At 44.8% G+C, this 26054-nt stretch overlaps 1 protein-coding gene across 2 annotated transcripts in view; it reads right to left on the reverse strand.

Annotated features, from left to right (window-relative positions):
• SLC28A3 (solute carrier family 28 member 3) overlaps positions 1-26054 on the reverse strand; it is a 51452-nt gene that overhangs the window by 20593 nt on the left and 4805 nt on the right. For both annotated transcript variants that reach the window (XM_060280093.1, XM_035099899.2), the window contains exons 2-8: positions 16165-16257; positions 14971-15050; positions 14145-14236; positions 9784-9973; positions 7510-7654; positions 5549-5662; positions 1865-1942 (exon numbers count right to left, since the gene is read on the reverse strand). In XM_060280093.1, the coding sequence (XP_060136076.1) occupies positions 1865-1942; positions 5549-5662; positions 7510-7654; positions 9784-9973; positions 14145-14236; positions 14971-15050; positions 16165-16257 (792 nt within the window). The remainder of the gene's footprint in view (positions 1-1864; positions 1943-5548; positions 5663-7509; positions 7655-9783; positions 9974-14144; positions 14237-14970; positions 15051-16164; positions 16258-26054) is intronic.

Genomic DNA, 26054 nt, shown 5'->3' on the forward strand with positions numbered 1-26054 from the left:
TTATTTAAGGAAGGGAGGCCCACAGCTGGTGCCCGAAGTGAAAGCCACGTTAGGCTGCAGATATATCTGCATACAGTACTGTACTAGTAAAGGGGTAAGAGAATGAATACTGAATGGCGCATCAAAAGGAGATAGAATTGGCAGATCCATCCAATATGATGGTTTAATGATTGAAGACGCTCCTTGGCACAAATTTGCTAGGTGTATAAATGGTACTGCATGCAGGCTGGGATTATCAGGTCTCGGCCCATTTTGTCTCACTGACAATAATCACATCAAGGATGTTTGAGCAGCATCTATCCATCTAATATTTTTGCCTTTTAATAAGCCACATAAACAATGCTTAGTGCTTTTGTCATTCAGGGCCAGCTGCTCTCCTCAAGAATGCCTTTGATTGGTGCACCAAAGCAATGTATTCCTGGGCTGCGCAAGGGTGCGCAGGAACACCGAGTGCTTTGAAAATAAAAATCTGCCTGATACATTCCGTGCTTATTACTGGGACAGAGTCAAAAGCACCTTGGTTGAAAATAAGGTAGAGAAACGTGTTTGTGGCCATCAAAACAGCATGCCTCCCTCCATCCCCCTTAAATCACATATGGAACATGCATTTGCAAAATAAACGGACAAGCAAGAATCCACCCCTTTGGAAAGAATCCTAAACATTATCCCAGGTGGTAAACTGGGGGAATGAGTTACATTTAAATGGGCACCTCTCGAAAGCAGCAGATTTCAATACATTTGCCAGCCGATGAAAAGAGGGAGTAATCACAAACAGAAATAATGAATGGGGGGGGGATGAGTGGGGAACTGGGAACGCTTCATTCTCAGAATGAAGAATTCTTGAGAAAAGTTCTAGAAGGGTTGTAAAAAATACAGATGAGGTGGACATAAGTTTCTTCCAGAAGGCCAATTATCTGGTCTGACCTGTCTCCTCAATCCAGTGGAGAAAGAGCTGAGAGAGAGAGAGAGATGGAAGAGAGAATAAGATCTTGTTGCCTACTCTCATCTGCTCAAGTACCAAAGAAATGGAAAAAGATTGGTTGCTGGGCAACATCCCCTTCCAAAGAGGTCAAGTATTGCTGGGCTCATTCCTGAGTCTAAGACAGGAGAGGGGAGCTTGGAGAGAGATTTTATTGATTCCTTTTGTGAATGAGAGGGCACACTTAGGGTGAAGATTACCTTTCCCTTTTTCTTTTTAAAGCAGCCTCTTGAGAATCACACTAGAGTTTCAGATTCTTTTTTTGAAACTTACCATTAAGAAAATTGCACCATTAATTAAGGAAATCAAAAGAATATGTGATAGGGTTATATAAGGGTTATATAAGCAAAAAGTCTGGATTTATGCTGGAGGCTGGGCTGCTGCAGATCATTAACAAAGTTTGTTCCTATCAGCACGGATAATCATATACAGTAATGGTATAGTTGGGATGGACCCTGAGTGTTATTTAGTCCAACTAAATCTCAACTAAAGCATCAGTGCCAAATCCCGTTCCCTTGGCTGTGGTTTCACTAGATGGTAGGTAGAGACAGTGGGAACTCATTCATGTATTTATGTGTGTCATTAATTAGATCAAGTACAGAAATATATCTTGTGGGAAACTGGCCCTCTTTCCTTCAGACCCAACACTCTGATCAGTGTATCACACAGTTTCAGCAGAATAGAATTGCCACCATTCCATTCCATTCCCCAGCATAGGACTTGCTTGAAGGGAATGACTGGCTATGCCCTGAACATCAATACAGTACTAAAATGAGAAACACACTGCAGCATTTTGTTGCAGATACTACTTGTACATTTCCCACATTTGCATGCCTTTGTGCAGTTGACACTATGCCAGAAACAACACAAGGGATAACTGTTTACCTTGAAGGCAAAGAAGTGGTCGGTGTATTTATCACCAAAGACAAACTTAGAGCCAGCATCTGTGTATTCCAAGAAAGTCTTAAAAGAAAAAGAAAAACGGTTAAAAACAAAGCAAAACACTGGGAAGAAATCTATCCTAGACAACAATGTGCTACAGATGATTGACACAGTAAGTGTGAAAACTTGTAAGCACTTTAGTGCAAAATTCTTCCACTATATATGTTATATGTAATTTCCCCTACTATACATATTTTTGCACACTGGTATAATGATGATGATGATGTCCATGGGGTCATGAAGAGTCGGACACAACTAAACAACTAATAATAATAATACCCCACCCATCTCGGCAGCTTCCAGAACATATAAAAACATAATACAGCCATACCTCTAGATACGAATGCTGCGGGTTGCGTACAACACTGGTTACAAATGCGCCAAACCCGGAAGTAACAGAATGGGTTACTTCCGAGTTTGGCGATTCACGCATGCGCAGACGTGCCAAATGATGCCGTGCGCATGCACAGAAGTGCCGAATCGCGCGGCGAGCATGCGCAGAGTCGGCACTTCAGGTTGAGTACTGCTCTGGTTGCATATGGGGCTCCGGAACGGATCCCCTTCGCATCCAGAGGTACCACTGTAAAACATCAAACATTTAAAACTTCCCAATACAGGGCTGCCTTCAGATGTCTTCTAAAATTGTGTAGTTCTTTATCTCCTTGACATGTGATGGGAGGGTTTTCCACAGGGTGGGCACCATTACCGAGAAGGCCTTCTGCCTGGTTCCCTGTCACGTGGCTTCTTGCAGTGAGGGAACCGCCAGAAGGCCCTCAGAGCTGGACCTTAGTGTCCGGGCTGAATGATGGTGGAGACGCTCCTTCAGGTATACAGGACCGAGGCCATTTAGGGTTTTAAAGGTCAGCACCAACAATTTGAATTGTGCTCGGAAATGTACTGGGAGCCAGTGAAGATCCTTTAGGACCAGTGTTATATGGTCCCAGTGGCCATGCCTGGTTACCAGTCTAGCTGCCTCATTCCCCTGATATTGTGTAGTTTTGCATGTTGCTTTCACACTTTCCCGTAGTATATCATTAGTGGACACAACACTTGTCTGGAGAAATGCATTGCAAAAAAATGGATAAGTGTGTATTTTGAAGAATTTCAAAGGTGTGTTTCAATTCACATATTGTTTTGGAAAATGTGAATTTGGTAAGTTTGCCCTGAGATGTGAACTGAATTGAATTGCCACCGCCCATCCCTAGTCCCATTTGGTCTGCCTCAGTAGGTGGATCTGTTGAGAACAATACAGTGGGACTACGTAGTAGAGCCAGAGATGTTGCCAGAGATCATACATGTGGCCGTATGTGGATTAACAGAACTGATGGCTGGCTAAGGATGCAATCCTAGACTTACTGTGTGCCTATCCACACTTGCGTTTGTCTCATGATTTCAAGTCACAAGTCTGAGAGGTGGTTGTTTATTATCTCCCACCCATTTCCCCAGGAAACCCACTATTTAGTGCTGAATCAGAACAAATATCGATCCACAGAAAGCCAGATTGGCATTTGTTTCGATTCAGCAGTAAGCAGTGAGTTTTCCTGGGGAAAGTGGCAGGACAAAACAAACCAAAAAACGCCTCTTGGGCTCATGACTTTAAATCACAGTACAAACGATGTATGGATGGGACCTTACCTGGGAGTAAATCCTATTGAGCTCAATGGGGCTTTCTAAACCTGCAGGCAGAATCCCAATCCTTCTCCTGCCCTGCATCCCTGCACATGCACAGCCAGTTGGAAATGATGCTCAAGTCCATCACATCAGAATACGAAGAGAAGTGTCCATTGTCATTCTTATTTTGTGTTAGGTTGGCCTGAGCTTTTCCTGATCCAAACAACAGTGTTTTAAATGTATGGTCATTGTGCAGCCTCAGTGTTTGGACCTGGATCTTCCAGAGAGTTAAGTTCAGGTCTGTTTGCCATGCTTTCCACTCCCTTCCCACAAAAGCAGCTGCTAGTATAAAAGGTAGAGGACTGATGGTTTTAAACTAATGGAGGCATTGTGAGGCCGCGAGTTAAATGTCAGTGTGGTTAGCTTACTGCTTTTAGAAATGCAACAGAATGTACTTGTTCTGAGCAGCAAATGGAAAATGTTCAAAACTTCTAGAGCTGCATTGTTATAGGTCTAGTAGTTTGAAATAAATGAATGTCATTCATCATAAACAACTCCTTCAGGTACTGTTTCTATTTGCACAGGTTCATGTCCAGTACATTTCCTTGTTTCTCTTCCTAAAAACAATCTATGCTGCACTTCCTGCACTTACTTATTCACCTGACTTTTTTCCTGGCATGAGAGAATATATTTCTGAATGTTTAATTTATCCAAATGGTTACAGGTGTGAATCCAGACCAGTGAATCTGTGGCCCTCAAGACGCTGTTGGACTCAAGCTCCCATCATCCCCAATCATTGGTCATGCAGGCTGGGCAGCAAGGTCAATGGTTGCAGATGATGGGAATTGTAGTCCAACATAATTGGAGGGCCAAAGGTTCCTCACTCCTAGTGTAGACCTTTGCACTAACACTTCAGTTTTAACTGGTTAATCCTGACAAGAACTATCTTAGCAGAGGGAGCCCCTCCATTTCCCACATTGAAGGAAAGGCCTTTTCTAAAATGGAACCTGCTATGGCAATGACTCATTGAGCCCAACATCCTGTTCTCACAGTGGCCACCCAGATGCCACTGAAGCAGGGCTCGAGCGCAAGCGCACTCTCCCATCCTGTGGTTTCCAGCAACTGGTATTCAGAAGCATTGCTGCCTCTGACTGTGGAGGCCGAGCAATAGCCATCATGGCAAGAAGCCACCAAAGGTCTTATCCTCCATGAAATGGAGATACAGGAGCCCTGGTGGAAAAGGGGACAGTCTCATCTTGGTCAGGAGTCACACACATGGATCAGGCCATATTCCAAGTAATCGCTCTATGAGTGATCTACTTTGCTGCTTCCCTTCAGCACTGCTTCCCTCCACTTTCCCACTTTAAGCAGGACATCTTGGAATTACAGAAGCCACCCTGGCTTTGGATTGGATCCCAGGGTGTCCTGTTTTGGCTCCCGCGAGAGTATGCCCCTGAAAGACACACCTTTTTCGGACTCGCACATGTCACCTGGCTCCATGAGTAGCAGTGTGACATCGGGTGGTGAGCTCCCACCGCAGTGTCACTGCTTGTTCTAAGCTTACTTCTGGGTTCCCTCAGTCAACCTCTGCTGACATCAGGGTTACCCCACTGAGCTAGTGAGAATATCTCTCCCCCACCCCACCAACCGCCTTCTTGTCCACCATGGGATGGATCTCTTAGATCTAAGGTCTCCTCTCTCTTACTCTGTCCCCCTTTAACGTGACCAGCAGCAGTCACTCTATCACCCGAAAAACACGGCCCCGAAATACAGTACATGTGTTTGGGGGTGTTCTCATGTGAGTCATGTGATTTGCGTAGCCCCAAAAGATGCACATCCTGATCTTCCTTTGTAGCATGTTGGAGAGTATGCTTCAGCCCCCAGGACATGGCAGATAAACCTACTTTGGGATAGCTCCTCATGGAGCCACCCGCATGGGCTCTCTTTTTCCTTCTGTAGCCACCCACTCAGCTTTTCTTGCTGATGCAAATAGGTAAAAAAATAATAATGGCTTACCTGCACTTGACCACCAAGCCAGCTGAATGCATCAAATCCTACTTTTGTCCTCAAAGTTATTAGTCCAAGAATAAACTGTAGTCCTATCCCCCAAATTACTGGTCTCCATACAACCTAGCCGTGCATCAAAACAAAGAAAGCAAAAAGAATGTCAGGCACTTGATTTAGAAAGCAAATTTGACCAATCTAATAGCACTCTCAGGTGCTGAGCATGAACAAGATTATAGTCCAAACAGGGCCACTAACAAACATGAAAGCAAAATCTACAGATACAAGAAAACCCCATGATTTGCAGAAGTACCAAAAATGTTTTAAAACTAAGGGGACCAGAAGAAAACACCTTCCTAAAACAGTTATTTGAGGATTGAGCATGCTCAGTAGCAATGCTGACTGACAATTGGACACACACACTATTTTAAAGCTAGTGGGGTCAGGTGACTCTCTTTGGATTTAATTGTAACAGAACTGGCCCATTAGGCATACCTGCCAAGTTCCGGCCTGAGAAATAAGGGACTGGACCAGAAGTAGCAGACCGGAAGTAGTGCTGCCGCCATTTTGGAACTGGGCGGAGCATGCTCAGAAGCGACTTTTGATGCTGCTCTGCCCTATTCCAAAATGGCCGTCGCACCAGAAGTCGCGCTGCAGCCATTTTGGAACTGGGCAAAGCAGCATCAAAAGTCGCTTCTGAGCATGCTCCGCCCAGTTCCAAAATAGCCGCTGCGCCAGAATAAACCGGGGAAAAACAAAAAAAAATTTTTCGGCTGGGGACAGCTGGAAAAACGGGGGTTTCCTGGGGAATACGGGAGACTTGGCAGCTATGCCATTAGGGGCAATAAGGCTCATGGGGAAACACAAGATGATTGGCTTATTATCACTTGGTGTTTTTAGGAATACTATGTGGAGGATTATGGGTTAAAATCAAGACATCCATTGTCCCAGTAAAATGGTTTAACAACTATCAGAATTTGTATCTGTATGCCGTTCCTTTTCTATGTTGCTTATTTCCTCATATACAAAGATACTTAAAAATCTTAGTAAACAGCTCAGTGACTTGTGGTGAACTAGGGCAGTGGATTAAGGTTGTGATTCCGATGAAAGCCTTGGTTCTCTGCACGAAAGTCAGAGTTAGCTGATCTTTTTTGGTGATCAAAGAACAATCTTCTATTGTATATCATAGCAGAGATGATTGTAGCAGATGATTGTATCCCCCTCCCCCCAAACCAGAACTCTCAAAAGCTGGGATATTCATAAAACAAAGTGAAGGGGACACTGGATTCTATTAAATAATAATAATAATAATAATTTATTATTTATACTCCGCCCATCTGGCCGGGTTCCCCCAGCCACTCTGGGCGGCTTCCAACAAAACAGAAATTCTAAAATACAGAAATCCATCAAACATTAAAATACAGAAATCCATCACACATTAAAAGCTTCCCTAAACAGGGCTGCCTTGAGATGCCTTCTAAAGGTCTGGTAATTGTTGTTCTCTTTGACCTCTAGTGGGAGGGCATTCCACAGGGTGGGTGCCACTACCGAGAAGGCCCTTAAAGATGCAGTTTGGCATTTCTAGGTATTCTGATGAACCTTCCTCTGTGTTCTTCACTGTGGCTTGTTTCTATACCTTTCTGGAGCCCTGACTAGGTTTAGGGTATTTTCAGCCCTCTTAAATTTAGGCTGCATCTTCAAGATTCTGGTGCAACCCAATCATTTCCTTCTGAGTGACCTGGGCCAGCTGTGACCATAGGAGATAAAAGCATCTGCCTAGAGTGTTTTTTAATAAATTGTTTCAAAAGTACTCGCATCAAGCCTCTGACTTAGTTTGACTCCCAAATTGAGTATTTGTTGGCAACAGATACATTATTATTTGGGAATCTTGCTGCAAGTAAGCTGAATCGTGAGGGCTCCAAGTCTATAGTGTTAGTACATGAATCCACGGACAAAACAAATGTGGGACTCACCTTAGTTGGGTACTTGGAAAAGATCAGCATCAAGAGGACATACACTATGAGGCCGCCAAAGGAAATGAGTTGGTTGGTTCCTTGTCTGGCAGTGTCAAAGGCAAGCCAGCACACGATGGCAGCTGCTAGTGATACCCACACTGCCCTAGGTAAAAAAGATTTACAACCATCATCTTGGTTGAAATTTCTTTTCCCTTCAGCTTTAGGCAACTTATTTATATAAAAAATTGTTACATGCCTTTCACCACGGGGCACAATAAAACTAAATCTGAAACAACCACAAATCCTTTTCAGTAACAAAACAGAAGCACTATTGTGGTACTACCCTTCCTCACAAAGCACACACGCTAAGCCAAATGCAGCCCGCCATCTCTATGAACGGCTGCCCACCACAGACTCCATAACTCTCCTGTTTCTGCTCCTTGCCTTAGGGTGTGACAGCAGGAGAGTTGTCATGCAGGTCATAACAGATGGCTGGTTGAACCTTGCTCAGTTTTTTTGGGTCATCATAGGTTGTGCCATCTTCACGAGAGACGGAAATGTATGCTTCCCACTTCTTACTTGAACGGGATGGGGTTGGTTTGGCTTTTCCCCAACCAATGAAGGTTTGAGTTGAGGTTTATTTCCAGGAAGGCTAAATAAGCAATAAGTTTGGGGTTAGACTAAATGGATTTTGAGGGGCTTCTTCAAGCTTGTGATTTTATATCCATATGACAGAATTTCTGCAGAGATTATTCAAATAGTCAAACCATACCCTCAAGGTGAAAAACCGGGATGTGTGTCTTCTAGGGCTGCACTCCCACGCAAGTCACGTGATCTGCGTAAGATCATGGCCCCGAGAGACCATGCACAAGAGCACAGTGCCCCAAACCACCCATTTTGGGGCACTGCATGAGATTGCTGTGCCCAAAGTGGGCACTGGGCTCTTGCACAAAAAAGAGACACCCCAGTTTTACCAGGACAGTTGAGGGGTATGGTCAAACTGCTTTCTTTGTTAAATTAATGGCACTATCTAGGTCTGTTAAGGATTTGCTTTGTTAAGTAAACTTGGTCCATAGTTTCATTATCCTAGCAGGTGATGCTTAGATGAAGGGGCTAGGCCTCCTTCCCTCCCCTGGCAAGAGCAGGTGTCACACAAAGGCCTGATTTGCTGTCTGTGAGAATCCAAGGCTGTGGTATTGTTGCTCCACCTAAAAACCTAATGGTGGGGCAAGGTCTATTGGAGTGTCCGTGCTCCATAAGGCTCCAGTGACCTCCTTTCCATGAAAACCCAACCCAAGGCTGGGACTCCTGTGAATTCCTTCTGCTCATCAGTTGGAGTATGTGTAACAATATGTTCTTGGGATTAAGGTCTGCTGAACTCCATGGGACTTGCTCCCAAGTAAACATGCATAAGATCAGAATGTTAAGGCCACCTGAATGTTAAGGCATGAATATAGGCATGCATCTTTCAGTGGTACGTGACCTTTGAGAGGCATGCCAACCTCTCAGGTTATGTTTTGTCCCACCTAAATGTTTTTAAAATACTTTATAATTACCTTAAAACAAATAAACTGATAGAAATCATCCACACACACACACACACACACACACACAAACCCCCTATTTTTCCTCCCTGTTTACCTACAAACAAGACAAGGCATATATTTACGGCTGCCAAAAAGCAAGGAAAAACTAGTCTCGCTTACTCTTGCTAAGAATGTAGGAACATGAGAACAGGCTGCTGGATCAGGCCAAAAGCCCAACTAGCCCAGCATCCTGTTCTCTCAGTGGCCTATGGGTGCCTATGGGATGCCCCAAAGCAGCACCTCAGCACAACAGCCAACTTGTGATTCCCGGCAGCTGTCATTCAGAGGCATACTGCCTTCGACAGTGGAGGTCGTTGTTGTCATCCTGGCTAGTAGCCATTGATAGTCTTATCGTCCATGAATGAGTCTTTCAAAGCTATTCAGGTTGGTGGCCATCACTACTCCTTGTGGCAGTGAATAGGAGAGGTTCCCTCATAGGGGGACTTTGATAACCTTTCGATACCAATGAGCTAAACATTACAATCTGCCAAGTGCTGCACATAAAACTGTGTTAAGAAATTAAGACAGCTGCAGAGGTGGCTTCAAATGTTGCCAGCTCTTGCCTACCTGTCATGGCTATATATACTGAATTTGACTTCTGCGGGGTTAAGAAGGCACTGACATTTACCAAGAACTAACACCTCAGTGTTCATAAAGCTGCATTTATATTCCCCGCCTCTTTAAAAAGTAATAAATCGTGGTTTACCATTTCAGCCAAAACCATTGGGTATCCAGGAACTTCCCACAAGGGGAAAGAGATTCTGCGATTCTGTCCTCATATCTGGCCATCAAAAAGTCCCAGCAGATGAAGAAAATGCCCAGGATGGTGAGCACAAAGAGGGCCAAAGCTCTGCGAAAATTCAAGATACAGGCCGCAATTACCATGGCCAAATAAGCTGTCATGGAAACAAGCATAGTCATAAATCAGATATGCCATATATATGCCATACAAGACATGTCCTCCCTTGTTTTCTCTCCTAACAAAACCCTCAAACATCTTTGCTACCATTATCCAAGCCTTTGTTTGGAAAACAGCACTTCAAACAGTGCTACTTGCATTGACACACTTTTCCTTTCCATACGAGATGAGCCAATGTTTGGGGAAGCATTCAGTGGGAGAGCAACTGCTTTGCACACAAAAGGTTCCAGGTTCAATCCCTGGCATCTCTAGGTGAGGCTGGGGAAAGAATCCTACAGGAACCCTGATAATCACTGTAGGCAGCATTGAGCTAGAATCTAACTGCTAGATGGACCCGAGAGCCAGTGTGGTGTAGTGGTTAAGAGCGGTAGACTCGTAATCTGGGGAACCGGGTTCGCGTCTCCGCTCCTCCACATGCAGCTGCTGGGTGACCTTGGGCTAGTCACACTTCTCTGAAGTCTCTCAGCCCCACTCACCTCACAGAGTGTTTGTTGTGGGGGAGGAAGGGAAAGGAGAATGTTAGCCGCTTTGAGACTCCTTTGGGTAGTGATGAAGTGGGATATCAAATCCAAACTCTTCTTCTTCTTCTTCAATTGTCTGGCTTGGCTTAAGGCAGCTTTCTATGCTGGAATGTGGGGAAAGAGTGAGGTCCAGCTCCGAGGGCCTTCTAGCGGTTCCCTCACTGCGAGAAGCGAGGTTGCAGGGAACCAGGCAGAGGGCCTTCTCGGTTGTGGCCCCTGCCCTGTGGAACGCCCTTCCATCAGATGTCAAGGAAATAAACAACTACAGTGGTACCTCTGGTTGCGGATGGGATCCATTCTGGAGCTCTGGTTGGATCCCGAGGTTTCCGCAACTGGAGGGATGGCTTCTGCGCATGTGCGTGTGTGGCGGCACTTCCGGGTTTGGCACTTTCGCAACCCGAGGTGCTACTGTACTGTATCTGACTTTTAGAAGACATCTGAAGGCAGCCCTGTTCAGGGAAGTTTTTAATGTTTGATGTTTTGTCATGTTTTTGATGTTCTGTTGGGAACCGCCCAGGGTAGCTGGGGAAACCCAGCCAGATGGGCAGGGTAAAAATAAATTATTATTATTATTATTATTATTATTATTATTATTATTATTATTGTTATTATTATGGAGCGAGGGTGGTGGAAGCATCCTTACCCAGTAAAGCAGAAAGGACCACTAGCACGATCACATCTAATGTTTAACTAAGCCAAATTTCCATGCTTCACTGACAAAGAAAATTAGAAGAAGACTTGATCACATTATACTTGTTGATATGTGGTATCTATTTGAAATTCTCTCTTGCTGATCAGAGAGGAGTTGTGAGCTCCACCCCAAGGGCAACATTTCCCCATCAGCACATACCTTCATATCACACAAAAGGTACGTTTTAAAAAGAAAACACAAGATTCTCATATGCTAATTTATATATATAGATGCACATTTGGAAATAATTACTATAATTTAAGTAAAAACAGCACCACATCTACTCTGAATAAAACTTAGTTGAATCCCACTCATAGTGATTCAGTCTCTGTTCTTGTTAAAGGGAGAGGATAATGCAAGAACTGCAGACCTGGCCAGTCTAGGCCCAGCTACCTGTAGACCACAATCTGTATTATGGTCTAGGGTAGGTTCAGTCATTTGAATGGAAGCAATTTTTGAGGCTCATGGAAAAGCTTTGGAAGAACCAGCGGCTCTAATGAAAGAAAAGCCATGACTTAGCAAAACCATTCTTTATTCTGTAGTATAATGTGATCATTTAAGACAGAATTGGCTTCCGTTGAGGCAGCGGCGGAGCAAGCCGATCGGGCACCTGCGCCCAGGGGTGGGGCGAACCGCCCATAGAGGCGGGGCCAGCTGGGGCAGGACGCTCTGCGAGGCCTCCGAGGAATCTGCCTGCCTTCTCCCACTCAGCCACCCTACAGCTGAGGGGGAGGCAGCGGGTGGACTGTTTAGGACAGCACAGAGCCTGTGGGCGCCCAAGCCACCTCCATCACTCCCAGGAGAGATGCGTGGCTCGGGCGTGCTGCAGGCCCCGCGGTGAGTGCTGCCCAGCATTTTGTCACACCCCTCAGTGGTGATACCTGGGGCGGCCCGCACAACCACACCTCCCTTCCTCTGCCCTTGCATTCAGGGTCTTTCATGATCTGCAGGGCCGGCCCTATGGCCAGGCTGGGTGGTGCAGGGCACCACGGCGCCGGCCCACCAGGGGGGCGCATTGCAGCTGCGCCCGGCCGCCGGCCGCTCTTCCGCCCCAGCAGTGCCCTCGGCAGTAGCGCGGCGCCTGCCCGCCCGCCCACCGAGGTGGGAAACGGGGCAGGGGGGGCGCCGGAGGGATCCGGCGCACCACGGCGCCAGGGCGCCAGAGGTGCTTAAGACGGCCCTGATGTTCTGGTAAAATGGATACATTACTGGCTCATTTTCTCCCATGGTATATTTAAATGAGGAAGTTTCTTTGATCACCAGTAAAATAAGTGCCCAAGTCCTTCAGACAACAACAGAAGTGATTATGAAAAGGAACCAATTATTTAGAGAGACGTTTTCAAAGATTTTTCTCACTACATGCCCCAGAGCCTGTGTTATGCAAATAGCTAGTGACATGGAAACCGAATCCTTAAATATTAGCTCCCATCGCAAAAATAAATAAATAAATGAAGTGTGCTTTCTTTTGCACTGTGAGGCAAGTACCTACATGTGGGATAATGTGAGATTAATGCATGGCATTTCTGCAATCCTCTCTTCGTTGTGTTTTCATTAAAGATTAAGGTGGGAGGAAACACCTCACTGATCCAAGAGCAAAAGGTAGGAATGAACAGCCAGCTTCATTTTACAACTTGCAGTGCGAACATGTATTTTCTCCAGGAGAATTATTACACGAAAAAAGGAGTTTACAAAACAATATTGCTCAAATATAAGTTCATTTACCTATCATGATATCGATAGCAGTCTGGCTTCATGTTGAGTTAAAATCATTACAAACCAACTGTGCTTCTGGTTGACTTAACTGAACGCATGAACATTCGGGGCTTGACTTCTGCTGAGTCAGACCCATTGGTCCTTGGAGCTCAATATTGTCTACTCTGACTGGCAGTGGGTCTCCAGCATTTTAGACAGCAGACATTCCCAGCCCTACTGGAGATAACATGAATTGAACCTGAGTTCTTCAGCACGCAAAGCAGGTGCCCTACCAATGATTCCCAAAATGTGGGAGGTTCAGGAATGCAGGGAGCCAACAAGTTTTTCCAGTGAGCTTTTGGGGTAATTTAGATTATTTAGGATGAAATCCTGTACACGCTTGGGAGCAAATCCCATTAATAGGGCTTCTGAATAGATATGTGTAGGGTCACACTGTAGTAAGTTTAGAAGTAGGTGGCAATCTCTTGAAATCTTACACAGAGATTTCAAAGAATCAAAGTATTTGTACAGTTGGAAATGACCACAAGGATCACCAAGAAGTCCAAACCCCTGCAATGCCGGAATATTTTGCCGAATGTGGGGCTCAAACCATGACTTTGAGATTAAGATTCTCATGCTCTACCAACTGAGCTATATTGAAAAAATGTATATCACACCAAGCCATTTTGGTGCAGTGGTTAGAGTGTTGAACTAGGACAGAGATGGAGAACCTGTGGCTCTCCAGATGTTGTTGAAGTCCAACTCTCTTCATTCCTGATCATTGACCACGCTGGCTGGAACTCGTGGGACTCTGGATTAGGTCTATCTCTTGACTAGGATCTGGGAGACCAGGGTTCGAACCCTCATTCAGTGATGAAACTCACTGACCTTGGGCCAGCTGCAGTCCCTTAGCCCAGCCTACCTCACAGGGTTGTTGTGAGAATAAAATGAGGGTGGGGGAGAACCATGAATGCTATCTTGATCTCCTTGGAAGAAAGGTAGGGTATAAATGTAATAATAATAATAAAAATGTAAGCGTACATCATATCTTTTCCTCTGTAGATCCTAATGATAAGTAGCACTACTATTCTACATGGTATGCAATCGACAAATAAGTCTCAGTTGCTGTCTAATAAGGTTATTCCGTTTTGTGTAATTAATTTCAGGCTTCAAACAGACACACACAAATCCAAACTCTTGATAAAACTAAGAGATTGTCATTTTCTATGATGTCCAATAAATACCTGCTATTAGTATTCCATAAATAACATATCGAATTCTGGTTTTATGTTTCCTGAAAAAGTGTAAGGCTGCATCGTATTTCTTTTCAAAACACCTAGAATGACAAAAGCAAAGATGGTGGGTGAAAGCAAACAAAAATGAAGACAAACAGAGGACTAGGAATAGCGAACTGAAGCAAGCTACTTCTCCAAGCTGAAGTGGGACTTCCCTGAAACAGCCCAAAAGGAAGCAGACTGGACCCAAAGCTCTGGACCCATTTCACAGATTTGTAAAGTGCTGCCTTCAGAGCAGAGTCACTCAAAAACGTATTGGCACACAGATTCTCAACCTTTTATCCAGACAAGCAGGAAGCCTTATTCCAGTTCAAGGACACATTCCAGCCTGTGGTGAGGGTTGTGGTCTGGAGATTGGAGAGAGTCCCAAGGACTAGAAAGTAAGTCCTGGAGAGCTGCATTTGGTCCCCATGCCTGAGCTTCCCCACCCCCTGATCTCTGACATTCTGTATAAAATATGGGGCCTTAAATGTTGGAAGTTCTGCTATGAGGTTCACTCTATAGCTTTGGGAAAGTCACTATCTCTCCAAGTGAACTTTTGTGAGAATAAAATGGAGCAGCCCTGAATACATCCCTCTGTGTTACTTAGAGGAAATAAGCAATAACAGTTTTGGATGAAGTTCAAAGTCAAGTGATGATCTCTGGAATAGGCTTCTGCACATCAGTTACACCTTTGGAACCACGGTGTTGAATGTTGATTTGGCAAACAGAACACAGCTATGTGGTGACATTTCACTTGAAAGTGGTAGTGGGAAATTCGGAATGATTTTTTTACCCTTTGCATCCAAAGTCCTTGTTTTCTGATTCATGTTTGTCCACTTCCTGGTCACCTTCAATACTGATGCCTGTATCAAGCTGGGTGGGTTGGGGGAGGTGGGAAGAAGCAGAGAAGAATCCTGACTATGTCATCCTCAGCTACTGTTTCTTGCAAAACTGAGTGCACAATCTGAAGGAAAACTACCCTCCAATCCATATCCAAGAGGTGAAAATCAGATTTGTCTGCTTAAAGATGGAAAATAAACGAATTTCACTTCCATCCCTTCCTGCAGCCCAGTTCGAGGCACCTACCTCTGCTGACATATATGACCTCAGGGCCGTCTTAAGTATATCTGGCGCCGTGGTGCGACGGATCCCTCCAGCGCCCCCGCCCCGTTTCCCAGCACGGTGGGCGGGCAGAGCTGCACGGCGGGCAGGCGGACGCAGCTGCGCGGCGCCCCTCTGGTGGCCCGGTGCCCTGGCGCCCTGCGCCACCCAGCCTGGCCGTAGGCCCGGCCCTGTATGACCTCAAACTAACCTAACACTACATAGACTTAGGGCTGTTATATTAAAAACACCGTCACCTTTTAGTATTATTTTAAAAAGAAAAAGAAAGCAGCAGGGGATCAGAATCATGATCACAGGAAGAGGTTCTCCTTGCACCATGGTCCAAATGAAAATTCTCCTCCCAACAGCTATTGCAAGATGGAAGTTGTGTGTGAGTGTTGTCAGGACTGTGGGGCAGATGGAAATGGGTAAACTCCTCCTGACCCCACCCCTTTTTTTAAAAAAAATCCAGATTTTTAAACACAGCTTTCCCCAGCCTGGTATCCTCCAGATGTTGCTGAACTCGGGGGCAGATTTGAGGAGTGGTGCAACTGGTTCACCTACACTGGGCGCCAAGCCATGGGGGTATCGCAGGGGACACTGCAACAATAACCGAGAATGAGATGTGAGAGGAGGGGGCACATCAAATTTTGGTTTTGCACAGGGCACCACTGAAATCTGAAAGCCCAAAGTCTTGCCACTGCTGGACTAAAACTCCTACCAATGCTGGCTGGGGCTGATGAATGTTGGCGTCCAACAAGATCTGGAAGAAACCACATTGAGGAAGTCTGCTATAACGTGAAGCGTAGTTTGGCCCTTAGCTTGGTTGGTATTCAGATTCAGAAGTGCTTGTAGTAAGTGGGTGAAATAAGTAGTTCTTACCTACCTGGTTAGGATGGAGGGGGTTGCCTTTTTCCATGTTCCTGTGTCTCATTGCTGTATCATTCTGTTTGTTTGCATCGTCACTTTCTATTTCCTCCTAAAAGGCACAGCAATTGAAAACAGAGGATTTGTTCAGACTGGAAGTTAATAACAAACCTTTATCAGCACATTGGACAACAACAGTGGGGACATCCCCACTGCATTGCCTTAATAAGAAGATAACAGAATTAAAGAGAGACAATAGACCCTTTCAGACATTCATCCTCAGTGAAATCCTATACTTGTCTACATGAGAGCCTGCAGTTGTATTGTCTGTTATTACAATGTTCAAGTGAGCTCTTGTAGGGCATAGAATAGACTGTGCACACTGTCGACCCTCTGATACTCATCTACACAACTTGAGCTTCTGAAAAGGGTGGTTGTGAATTTAGGTGAGCAGGTTCTTCCTCCTCCTCCTCCTCCTCCTCCTCCTCCTCCTCCTCCTCCTCCTCCTCCTCCTCCTCCTCCTCCTGTTCTTCTTCTTCTTCTTCTTCTTCTTCTTCTTCTTCTTCTTCTTCTTCTTCTTCTTCTTCTTCTTCTTCTTTGTTTCAATTTATATACCGCCCTATACCTGGAGGTTTCAAATAGCATTATGGGAACCATGGGAGGCACATAATGGATGAAGTGGGAGCTGCGGAATTAAGGATTTGTAATATTTAGTATTTACTTCATACCGGTAGTATTCTGGTCTAGTCTAATTCAGTTTCCCCATGACCAAAATGACCCATCTCAAATATTTATTAGTTGTCCGATAGCAGGCGTCTAGACTGTCCACAAAAAACACTGAACTAAGCTGTGGGAGAGATAAGGAACCTGTGTTGTTGGAATCTTAAGAGCCCCAATCAGCATGGCTAATAGTTAGGGATGATGGGAATTGTAGTCCAGCAACATCTGGAAGGCCACAAGTCCCCATCCCTGTCTCTTAATGTCTACATAACTGCTGTTAAAGGCACAACTCCCATGATTGCTTGGAAAGTTGGCAGCTGTACCAGGTACCAAATAGGCCAGAGCTCATATAATATTTTATTGACATAAATTTTGACTGATGCAATTTCCCCCAGTTTCTCATAGTTCTTCACAAGTGGGTAAACCTTTAGTTGTAAACTTAGATACTAAAACCCTGAACTACATAGTATCTGGCAGCTGTTTAAAGTTCAGTCTTAGATTGTGGCCTTGTGTAGTCCAAACAATCATGTGGTTTTGTTAGATGTTGCCCTTTGGTTATGATTTCTCCTTGCTCACAATATTTTTTTTCAAAACATGTGGTCTCCAATTCACCATAAAGATCATGCTAGCCATCTTGCCTAGAACTTTTGTGGAACCAGAAAATTTGGAAGGGTCAAGGTATAGGAGCCCTGCCCTCCTTTGTGTGTGATCACACTTCTCAGCAAAGATGGGTCCTAGACATAACCAGGTAATGCTTGGATTCATAGAATCATAGAATCATAGAGTTGGAAGAGACCACAAGGGCCATCCAGTCCAACCCCCTGCCAAGCAGGAAACACCATCAAAGCATTCTTGACATATGGCTGTCAACCCTCTGCTTAAAGACCTCCAAAGAAGGAGACTCCACCACACTTCTTGGCAGCAAATTCCACTGCCGAACAGCTCTTACTGTCAGGAAGTTCTTCCTAATGTTTTGGTGGAATCTTCTTTCTTGTAGTTTGAATCCATTGCTCCGTGTCCGCTTCTCTGGAGCAGCAGAAAACAACCTTTCACCCTCCTCTATATGACATCCTTTTATATGTTTGAACATGGCTATCATATCACCCCTTAACCTTCTCTTCTCCAGGCTAAACATTCCTTGGTGCTTCTTTAGAATCTCTCTTTGTGACTGAAATGAGTCCGTTCTCTGTTCTGGATCAAGGCCATGAAAAGAAGCACTGCTTCCTTGGACCCAATCTGCCATTGTCATAATGGCAACATGATTATAGGTATGACTTCACTGCTATGCCATATGCAAATACTTTTTCTTTCTTTCCCGAGGGCAGGAGTGGCTTCTGAATCATCTGCTGTGACATGGCATTCAGGAAATGAAAATATAAAGTTCTTAATGAAAACAGATCCTGCCCAGGTTACAGAAACTGCTTGTGTCAGATGCATGTTTGAAGATAATTACATGCCACAAGTCATGTAGCCAGGTATGCAAAAATGATATAGAAACAAAAAGGGAAGGGATCACCCAAGGTTCACGGATATGAATATCTGAAGGTTTTTTGTGTGAACTTGGGCTATGTACACACCAGCAGCTTAAATTGCAGCAAGGTGTAGTACAGGCATCCCCAAACTTCGACCCTCCAGATGTTTTGGACTACAATTCCCATCTCCCCCAACCACTGGTCCTGTTAGCTAGGGATCATGGGAGTTGTAGGCCAAAACATCTGGAGGGCCGCAGTTTGGGGATGCCTTGGTGTAGTACGTTCCCTGTGCCGCATTTCAAGTAACATTTTTATGTTGCTGTACATATCATAGGGGACAAGGATATCTTCACCTGGTGTGCATTAAATGTCATCTGAGCATGTGCCACAGATGTACCAAATGTACACACCTCAGCTTAAATGTGTCAGTTTGCATTTCTTAGTGCAGAAAGCATTGATCTGATGTGTATAGGTTTTTTTTTTTTTGCTATTCTACTTAATTCAAGAGGGTTCTGGAAGCTTCTCTGTGTGAAAGAAGCAAGCAGAAGGTTCCTGATGTTTGGGTTGTTCCTTCTGGGAAGCTGAGTACAGCTGGTTTAAACTGGTTCTGTTTTGTCTTTCTGTCTTCTTTCATCTTCTTTGGCAATCACTTATAGCCGAGTAAGATTGTCTTCCATTAACATGGTTTTAACAATGAGTCCGTAAGTGACTGTGGAGGCCAATTCTGGATCCGCACGTCCTTCCACAGTGGGGACATTGGTTCCTGGGCAGGAGTTGATCACAGTGTGGATTTGCCAAGCGTGCCTTCCTCTTAGCACATTTCTCCCTTGTGTTTTTAGTTCGAGTGTCTTCAAAGTCCATGACACCTTTGGTACTATAATAAGAGGCCAGGAGCCTGGCTTTCACACTTTCTCTTTCTGTCTCTCTTTTGTTCTGATGTGGTGTTCTGTACATAGTATGCTATATGCTTATTATAAGTAACTTGTAAGTTCAAGTTAAGTCTGCTGCAACTGGATTTCTTATGGACAGTGCCAATCCTGATTGTTTTGGATTTGTGACCATTATGCTCATTTGTCTTCAGTAGCAGTAACGCTTTGCTGGAAGAAATACATTTGCCTCTGGTCTATTTTGGGGGATCCTTCAATGTGTTTAGGTTTTCACTCTGCTAACTATACATTGGAATCTACTCTGGATCACTATTGAGTAGACGTGTAATTGACAAACTGCAACTTATATTTTCAAAGCAGATGGAAGCTTGTTTGAGGGGGGAAATGCCAAACAGTAGCATTTGTCAAGAAACTACTGGATACGTATGGATTGTGACTAATGCGCTGCTTGCTCAGCTTCAAACAATAGCAGTGGGGGCCCACTGGAGCCAGGGTAAACAGTACACAGCTTGGGCTTTACAATGAAGAGGTTCCTGGTTCAGAGTTCATGCCAAAGCACAGAATCATAGAGTTGGAAGAGACCACAAGGGCCATCCAGTCCAACCCCCTGCCAAGCAGGAAACACTATCCAAGCATTCCTGACAGATGGCTGTCAAGCCTCCGCTTAAAGACCTCCAAAGAAGGAGACTCCACCACACTCCTTGGCAGCAAGTTCCACTGTCAAACAGCTCTTACTGTCAGAAAGTTCTTCCTAATGTTTAGGTGGAATCTTCTTTATTGCCATCATCCTGCCTCAGTAGTTGGATACAGGAGAGCAATTCTGAGCCCTTTAGAGATGCTCATTCAGGTACAATGAATGCTTTTCCTTGGGCCTCTCCAACTCCAACTCTGACCTACTTGTTAAAAAGTCTCTAGATAGCCTTCTCTGTGCACACTTGCATTTGTGTGAGGACCCTCTTAGGCTGTATTGTTTAAATGAGGGATGAAACCTGCCACTCCAGAGGTTGCTGTCATCCCTAACCATTGGCCATGCTGGCTGGGGCTGAGGATAGGTGTTGGGCGTACAGCAACATCCTGAGGGTCACGGCTTCACCATCTCTACCTTAAATGTACGACAAATGTGTAAAAACAAAACAATACAAAAGCATTGAAGATACTCCCAAAATGGGCAGAGCGATTCACGGGCTGTGTAGACGCTATTCATTTAAAGCACATTTGATCTGGAATTAATTGATATTGTTATAATTTGGCTATTATTGAGAGGATATTGGAAAACTAATAAAACTTATTTAAAAAGAAAGCACATTTGAAGCATGTTCTTTCCCTCAAAGAATTTTAAGCACTCAGGTTTATCCCTCAGAGTCACAATTCCCGGCAGCAACCCTTACCTGTGTGTATGGGTGTGTGGTTTTGGTGTATTTGATAGGTACAGTGTAAACCCAGCCTAAGTTTCTGACTCTGGATAAGGGATGGGGAATTGGACCTGGCCAGCAGGTGGGTGGCTCCTCCCTGACAGGTGGGTGTGTTTGCACTGCTCCTGTTTTGCTCCTTTATTGACTGTCCCCCCCACCTGCTAAATTTTAACTGCCCACTCTGATCATGCTGCTTGTTTGTCTGGATAGAGGATATAGAGGGTTGTATGAGTGTGTGTAGGAACTAGTCTGCTGTTCAAAGGTAAAATACATGTTCATTGTTCTGCCCAGGTTTGCCTCTGCTCCTACCCATCACTGGCATTTGACCCCAAGGCATTTGGGCATTTGACCATTGCCCAGAAGGAAATGCAGTTTTCTGTCTGTGAAAAAACAGCCAACCCTTATCTTTGATGTAGTCAGAAACCACTCTTTGCTTAATGGTATGCTGTTCTCTGGATTATGAGGCTTTACTATTCAGGAGGTTGACATCAGTTCGGGATTTGTTATATGGGCGGTCCTGTTTTGGCATCAGAGTTTAAACTAGAGAAACATGTATTTCCTCAAGAGATTTGCATTGCCCAGTTGCTGATGGGAAAGCTGTGACAAATTGAAGCACTTTTAAAATGTTTATTCCTGCCCAGCTGGCAAAGAGTTAACCCACCTCCAGCCTGACTGGCATAGAACTCTGATGGGGGCGGGACTGTGCCCGGTTTTAAAAAAGGAGGGAGAGTCGGTTTGGTCTGTTAGGAGGGAGAGGGAGGAAGGTGTGGTGTGGTGTTATGTGGTGGCTTGTATGAAGACAGTTAAGAGGCTAGGAAAACTTAAAGTTAAATGTTTGACTGAGTTTATTTTGTACAACTGGAACAAAGCTAATTAATAAATGACACGTTAAAGAATCACTTATGTTTTTAACACAATAAAACTTCATCTCTGTTTTTGCCAACAAGAGGTCCGTCTGTATTTTTCCAGCGAGGTACCAGGACTCACAGCCGTGGTGACTCAAGAGAGGGCCAAACTCACCTCAGGCAGGGAGGTGGTGGTTTGTGTCCTGAAGTTACACGGAGGAGGCTTAGAAGGGTAACCTGAGGTGCCAAGAAGTTGCCAGAGTGCCTAGGGCAAACTCCTACAGTGGGGGAATCCAACTGAGGGAGACCCTTTACTGGAGGCAAAGGGGTTATTCCGTGGGACAGCCTAGAGTTTCTTAAGGTACCAGGTCACGCAAGCTGGAAGGCTCTCCTTACTAAGAAACCCATCAGTAAAAGGGGTTGATTTTTGAGGCGGCAGGAGCAGAGGGTGGGTGTTTTCCCCTCTGGATTCCTGTGTCGCAGTGATAGTAAGGTAGAGTGGGACCAGGGTCGTCACATTTTTGGTGGCAGCGTCGTGATCGAAATTCAAAGCTCACGCGCCTAGTTTGGTTTGAGTCTGTCAGGATTTTCCTGTGAGGAAAATGACTCACGTAAGAAAACCCAGAGAGGCAAAAGGAGATGAAAGAACGGAAGGGGCTGAGGGAAGCCCAGGTTCTGAGGTAGAACTGATGAAACTACGAATTGAGATGGCCCGAATTGAAGCTGAAAGTGAGAGGGAAAAAGCTAGAATTGAAAGTGAGAGAGAAAGAGCTAGGATTGAAGCTGAAAGTGAGAGAGAAAAAGCTAGGATTGAAGCTGAAAGTGAGAGAGAAAAAGCTAGAATTGAAGCTGAGGAGAGAATGCAGTCCGAGAGGTTAAGGGTTCAATTAGAACAGGACAGAATGAAGCTTGAGGAGATACGTTTGCGATCAGAATTAACTAGTAGCCCAGTTAACAATGATAGTACCGCAATTAATTTAAAAAGGTTCCCCAAATTTGGAAAAGACGATAATGTCGAATCATTTCTATTTACCTTCGAACGCGTTTGTGTGGAATTTCAAATACCTGAGGAGAACTGGATGCTTTATTTAAGACCTCAAATTTGTGGGATACTAAGTGAAATTTATGCTGACCTGAGGGAAGAAGAGCTGTCAAGTTACCAAGTATTTAAGCAAAGGGTCAGGGTTCGATGTGGACTCACGGCTGAACAAAGCAGAAAGGCTTTTCGTGAGGCAAAAAAGGAACATAAAGAGACTTATGCCCAACTAGCTAGCCGCTTAGATAAATTACTTGACAGATGGATTCAAGGGAGTGGAGTGAAGGACTTTGATGAGTTAAAACAATTAATTTGTTTAGAACAATTTTTTAAGCAAATCCCTAGCAATTTACGTTGGTTCTTGAGGGATAAAAAACTGAAAACTGTGGCACAGGTTGCTGAGGTCTTAGACGAACTACAAGGAGATTTCAATGAAATAGCATTCCCAAAACACTCACAGAAGGGTAATCCATGGAGAAACAGAGAAAATAAAGACAGGCAAGAAAATTTTCCTGTCAGGGAATCAGTTTCTGACAAGACAGGGTCTAAGAAAATCACTTGTTTTTTCTGTAATCGTGAGGGCCATGTACGTGCCAGGTGCCCCCTGCTGGTTAAGTCGCAAACTACACCTTCTGCAGCTAAACAAGTAAAACTGGTAATGCAGTCACAGGAAAATAGCTCGCCTCAGACAGAAGGCTCAGAGAAAGCAGACAGTTCAGCTGAGACTACTTCTAAGGTCTTACAGGTCTGGAGGGCTGAGCAGGAGTGCAACCAAGATTACATGGAGCCAATTGAATTAAATGGTCAGTCTTTTTTTGGTTTGAGGGACACAGGAGCAGAAGTCTCACTTGTTAAATCACAATTTGTTCCAAAGGAGCAGTACCTCAAGGGTCAGTCCTATAGTTTAAAAGGCATATGGGGCCCACATTTTGAAGTACCATTAGCTGAAGTTGATATTACCTACAAAGGATTTTGTGGCAAATGGAGAGTTGGAATCCTAAATGAATTGGAGGTACCCTTTTTAATAGGGAATGACCTAGCTAGTCAGAAGCACCGTATTCAAGTGATAACTAGGTCACAGTCTCAAGTCACTGAGAGTAATCCTCCTGCAGTTATAGAGTCACCCATAGATCCTAGTGAGGATGAAGGGCTGATTAGCGTGCCAGTGGTCCAGGAGCACGGTGCCCAATTCTTGAGTGATCAAAAAGAGGATGAAACTATAAAAGAGCTGTGGGGTAAAGCACAAAGTCCTACTGCAGAAGTAACTGTGGAGAACCCCTGCTTATTTACCACCATTGAGGGAAGATTGTATAGAATTTCTAGGAGGAGGAAAACTGCTGCTGTTTGGGAAAGGAAGAAACAGTTAGTGTTGCCAAGAACTTACCGGTTGCAAGTGCTACAAATGGCACACGACGCACCCTCAGCAGCGCATCTAGGCATTAGAAAGACTAGTGATAGAATCCAAGCAAGATTTTACTGGCCTGGGATGGGCAAAGACATCAAAGAGTATTGCAAGTCCTGTGTGATCTGCCAAAAAGCAGGCAAAAGAGCGGACAAAACGCGAGGCTTGTTACAGTCTATTCCCGTAATTACTGAGCCCTTTTCCAGAGTAGGAGTGGACATCCTCGGGCCTATCTCCAGAGTTACAAAAGGGGGGAATAAGTTTATTTTATGCCTCGTGGATTATGCTACGCGCTATCCAGAAGCAATACCTCTAAAGGACATTGACTCAAAGACTGTAGCAAAAGCCCTCATGTCGGTGTTCCTAAGGCTGGGATTCCCCAAAGAAATTATAACAGATTTAGGGACATCCTTCACGTCCAAGACCATGGAAGAGCTTTTAACTCTTTGTGGGATTAAGCATGTTAAAACTACGGCTTATCATCCACAGTCGAATGGCTTGACGGAGAAATTTAATTCGACCCTGAGCCGGATGCTAAAAACCTATTCCATCAATCATCCTAACGACTGGGATGAGAGGCTGCAACACTTCCTATTTGGTTATCGCGAAGTGCCGCAGGAGAGCACAGGGTTCAGTCCTTTTGAACTCCTATTTGGACGACAGCCACGAGGACCCCTAGACTTGATGAAAGCAGCGTGGTCAGGGGAGGAGCAGATCGACAGCCCTGATGTTGTGACGTATCTACAGGAGCTGCAGAGCGACCTTCAAGAGCTACGGGAGCAAGCTGCTCACAACCTGCAGCAGGCACAGCGTCGACAGAAGCAGTGGTATGATGCACACGCAAGAGACAGATCTTTTCAGCCCGGTGACAGTGTGCTCGTGTTAAGAACAAGACGTCGAAAGAAGTTGGTGATGTCGTGGGACGGTCCCTTCAAAGTGGTCGAGAGGATTTCTGCGGTGAACTATTTGGTAGAGTTAGATGGGGAAGGGAACCGATGTAAAAACTTTCATGTAAATTTACTTAAGCCTTATTTTGACAGAAATAAGTTGGTGTTACAAGTAAAGGGGAAGGTGACCCAAGGGATTCATTTAACTGGGTGGGGAGAGCTAAGTAAGGGCACAACTCTAGCAGAGGTGTCATTCGACGAAGGTCTGACCCCAGAGCAAAAGGAGCAGTTAAAAATAGTCCTTGCTCAGTTTGCTCAGATCTTCTCAAACATCCCAGGGAGGACCAACCTAGCAACTCATAAAATAGATACAGGGGAAGCAAGACCCATAGCTACCCCTCCTTACAGAGTGACGGGGGAGCACGCCGACTTGGTCTCTTCAGAGATCAGGGAGATGCTTGCACTGGGATTGATTGAGCCCTCTTACAGCCCCTGGTCATCGCCCCTGCTCTTGGTCAGGAAGCCAGACAATACCTTTCGTCCCTGTGTAGACTTCAGAAAGTTGAACCAGGTGACCGTGCCGGACGTTTACCCCATGCCACGGGTGGACGACTTGGTTGAGACCATAGGAAAAGCGAATTATATATCTACACTTGACTTAACAAAAGGGTACTGGCAAGTGGAAATGGATCCCTTAGACAAGCCCAAAACCGCTTTCATCACTAGAGATGGGTTGTTTGAATTTAAAGTGTTGCCTTTTGGATTAAAGAACGCGGCAGCCACGTTCCAGCGACTCATCGATAGGATGCTAAGGGGTCTGCAAACGTTCGCCCTTGCTTACATTGACGACATAGCGGTATTTAGCCCATCGTGGAGAGATCACTTACAACACCTAAGTGTGGTTTTCCAGAGGATAAAAGCGGCAGGTTTAACAGTAAAAGCGGCTAAGTGTCAGATGGGGAAAAGACAGGTTAAATACTTAGGCCATGTTCTTGGAGGGGGAGTGATCAGGCCAGATACTAACAAAGTGGAAGCCATCAGAAGCTGGCCGGCTCCCAAAACTAAGAAGCAGGTGCATGCCTTTATAGGAGCTATAGGTTATTATAGGCGTTTTATCCCCCAGTTCAGCACTCACGCGGCTGTGTTGAGTGACTGCACGAAGAAAAGCCGCCCGGATAAGATTATCTGGACCACACAGTGTCAACAAGCTTTTGAACTTTTAAAGGCTGCTCTGATGACAGAGCCCAT

The sequence above is a fragment of the Zootoca vivipara genome, chromosome 11 (genome assembly GCF_963506605.1).
Source record: "Zootoca vivipara chromosome 11, rZooViv1.1, whole genome shotgun sequence".
Classification (NCBI taxonomy): domain Eukaryota; kingdom Metazoa; phylum Chordata; class Lepidosauria; order Squamata; family Lacertidae; genus Zootoca; species Zootoca vivipara.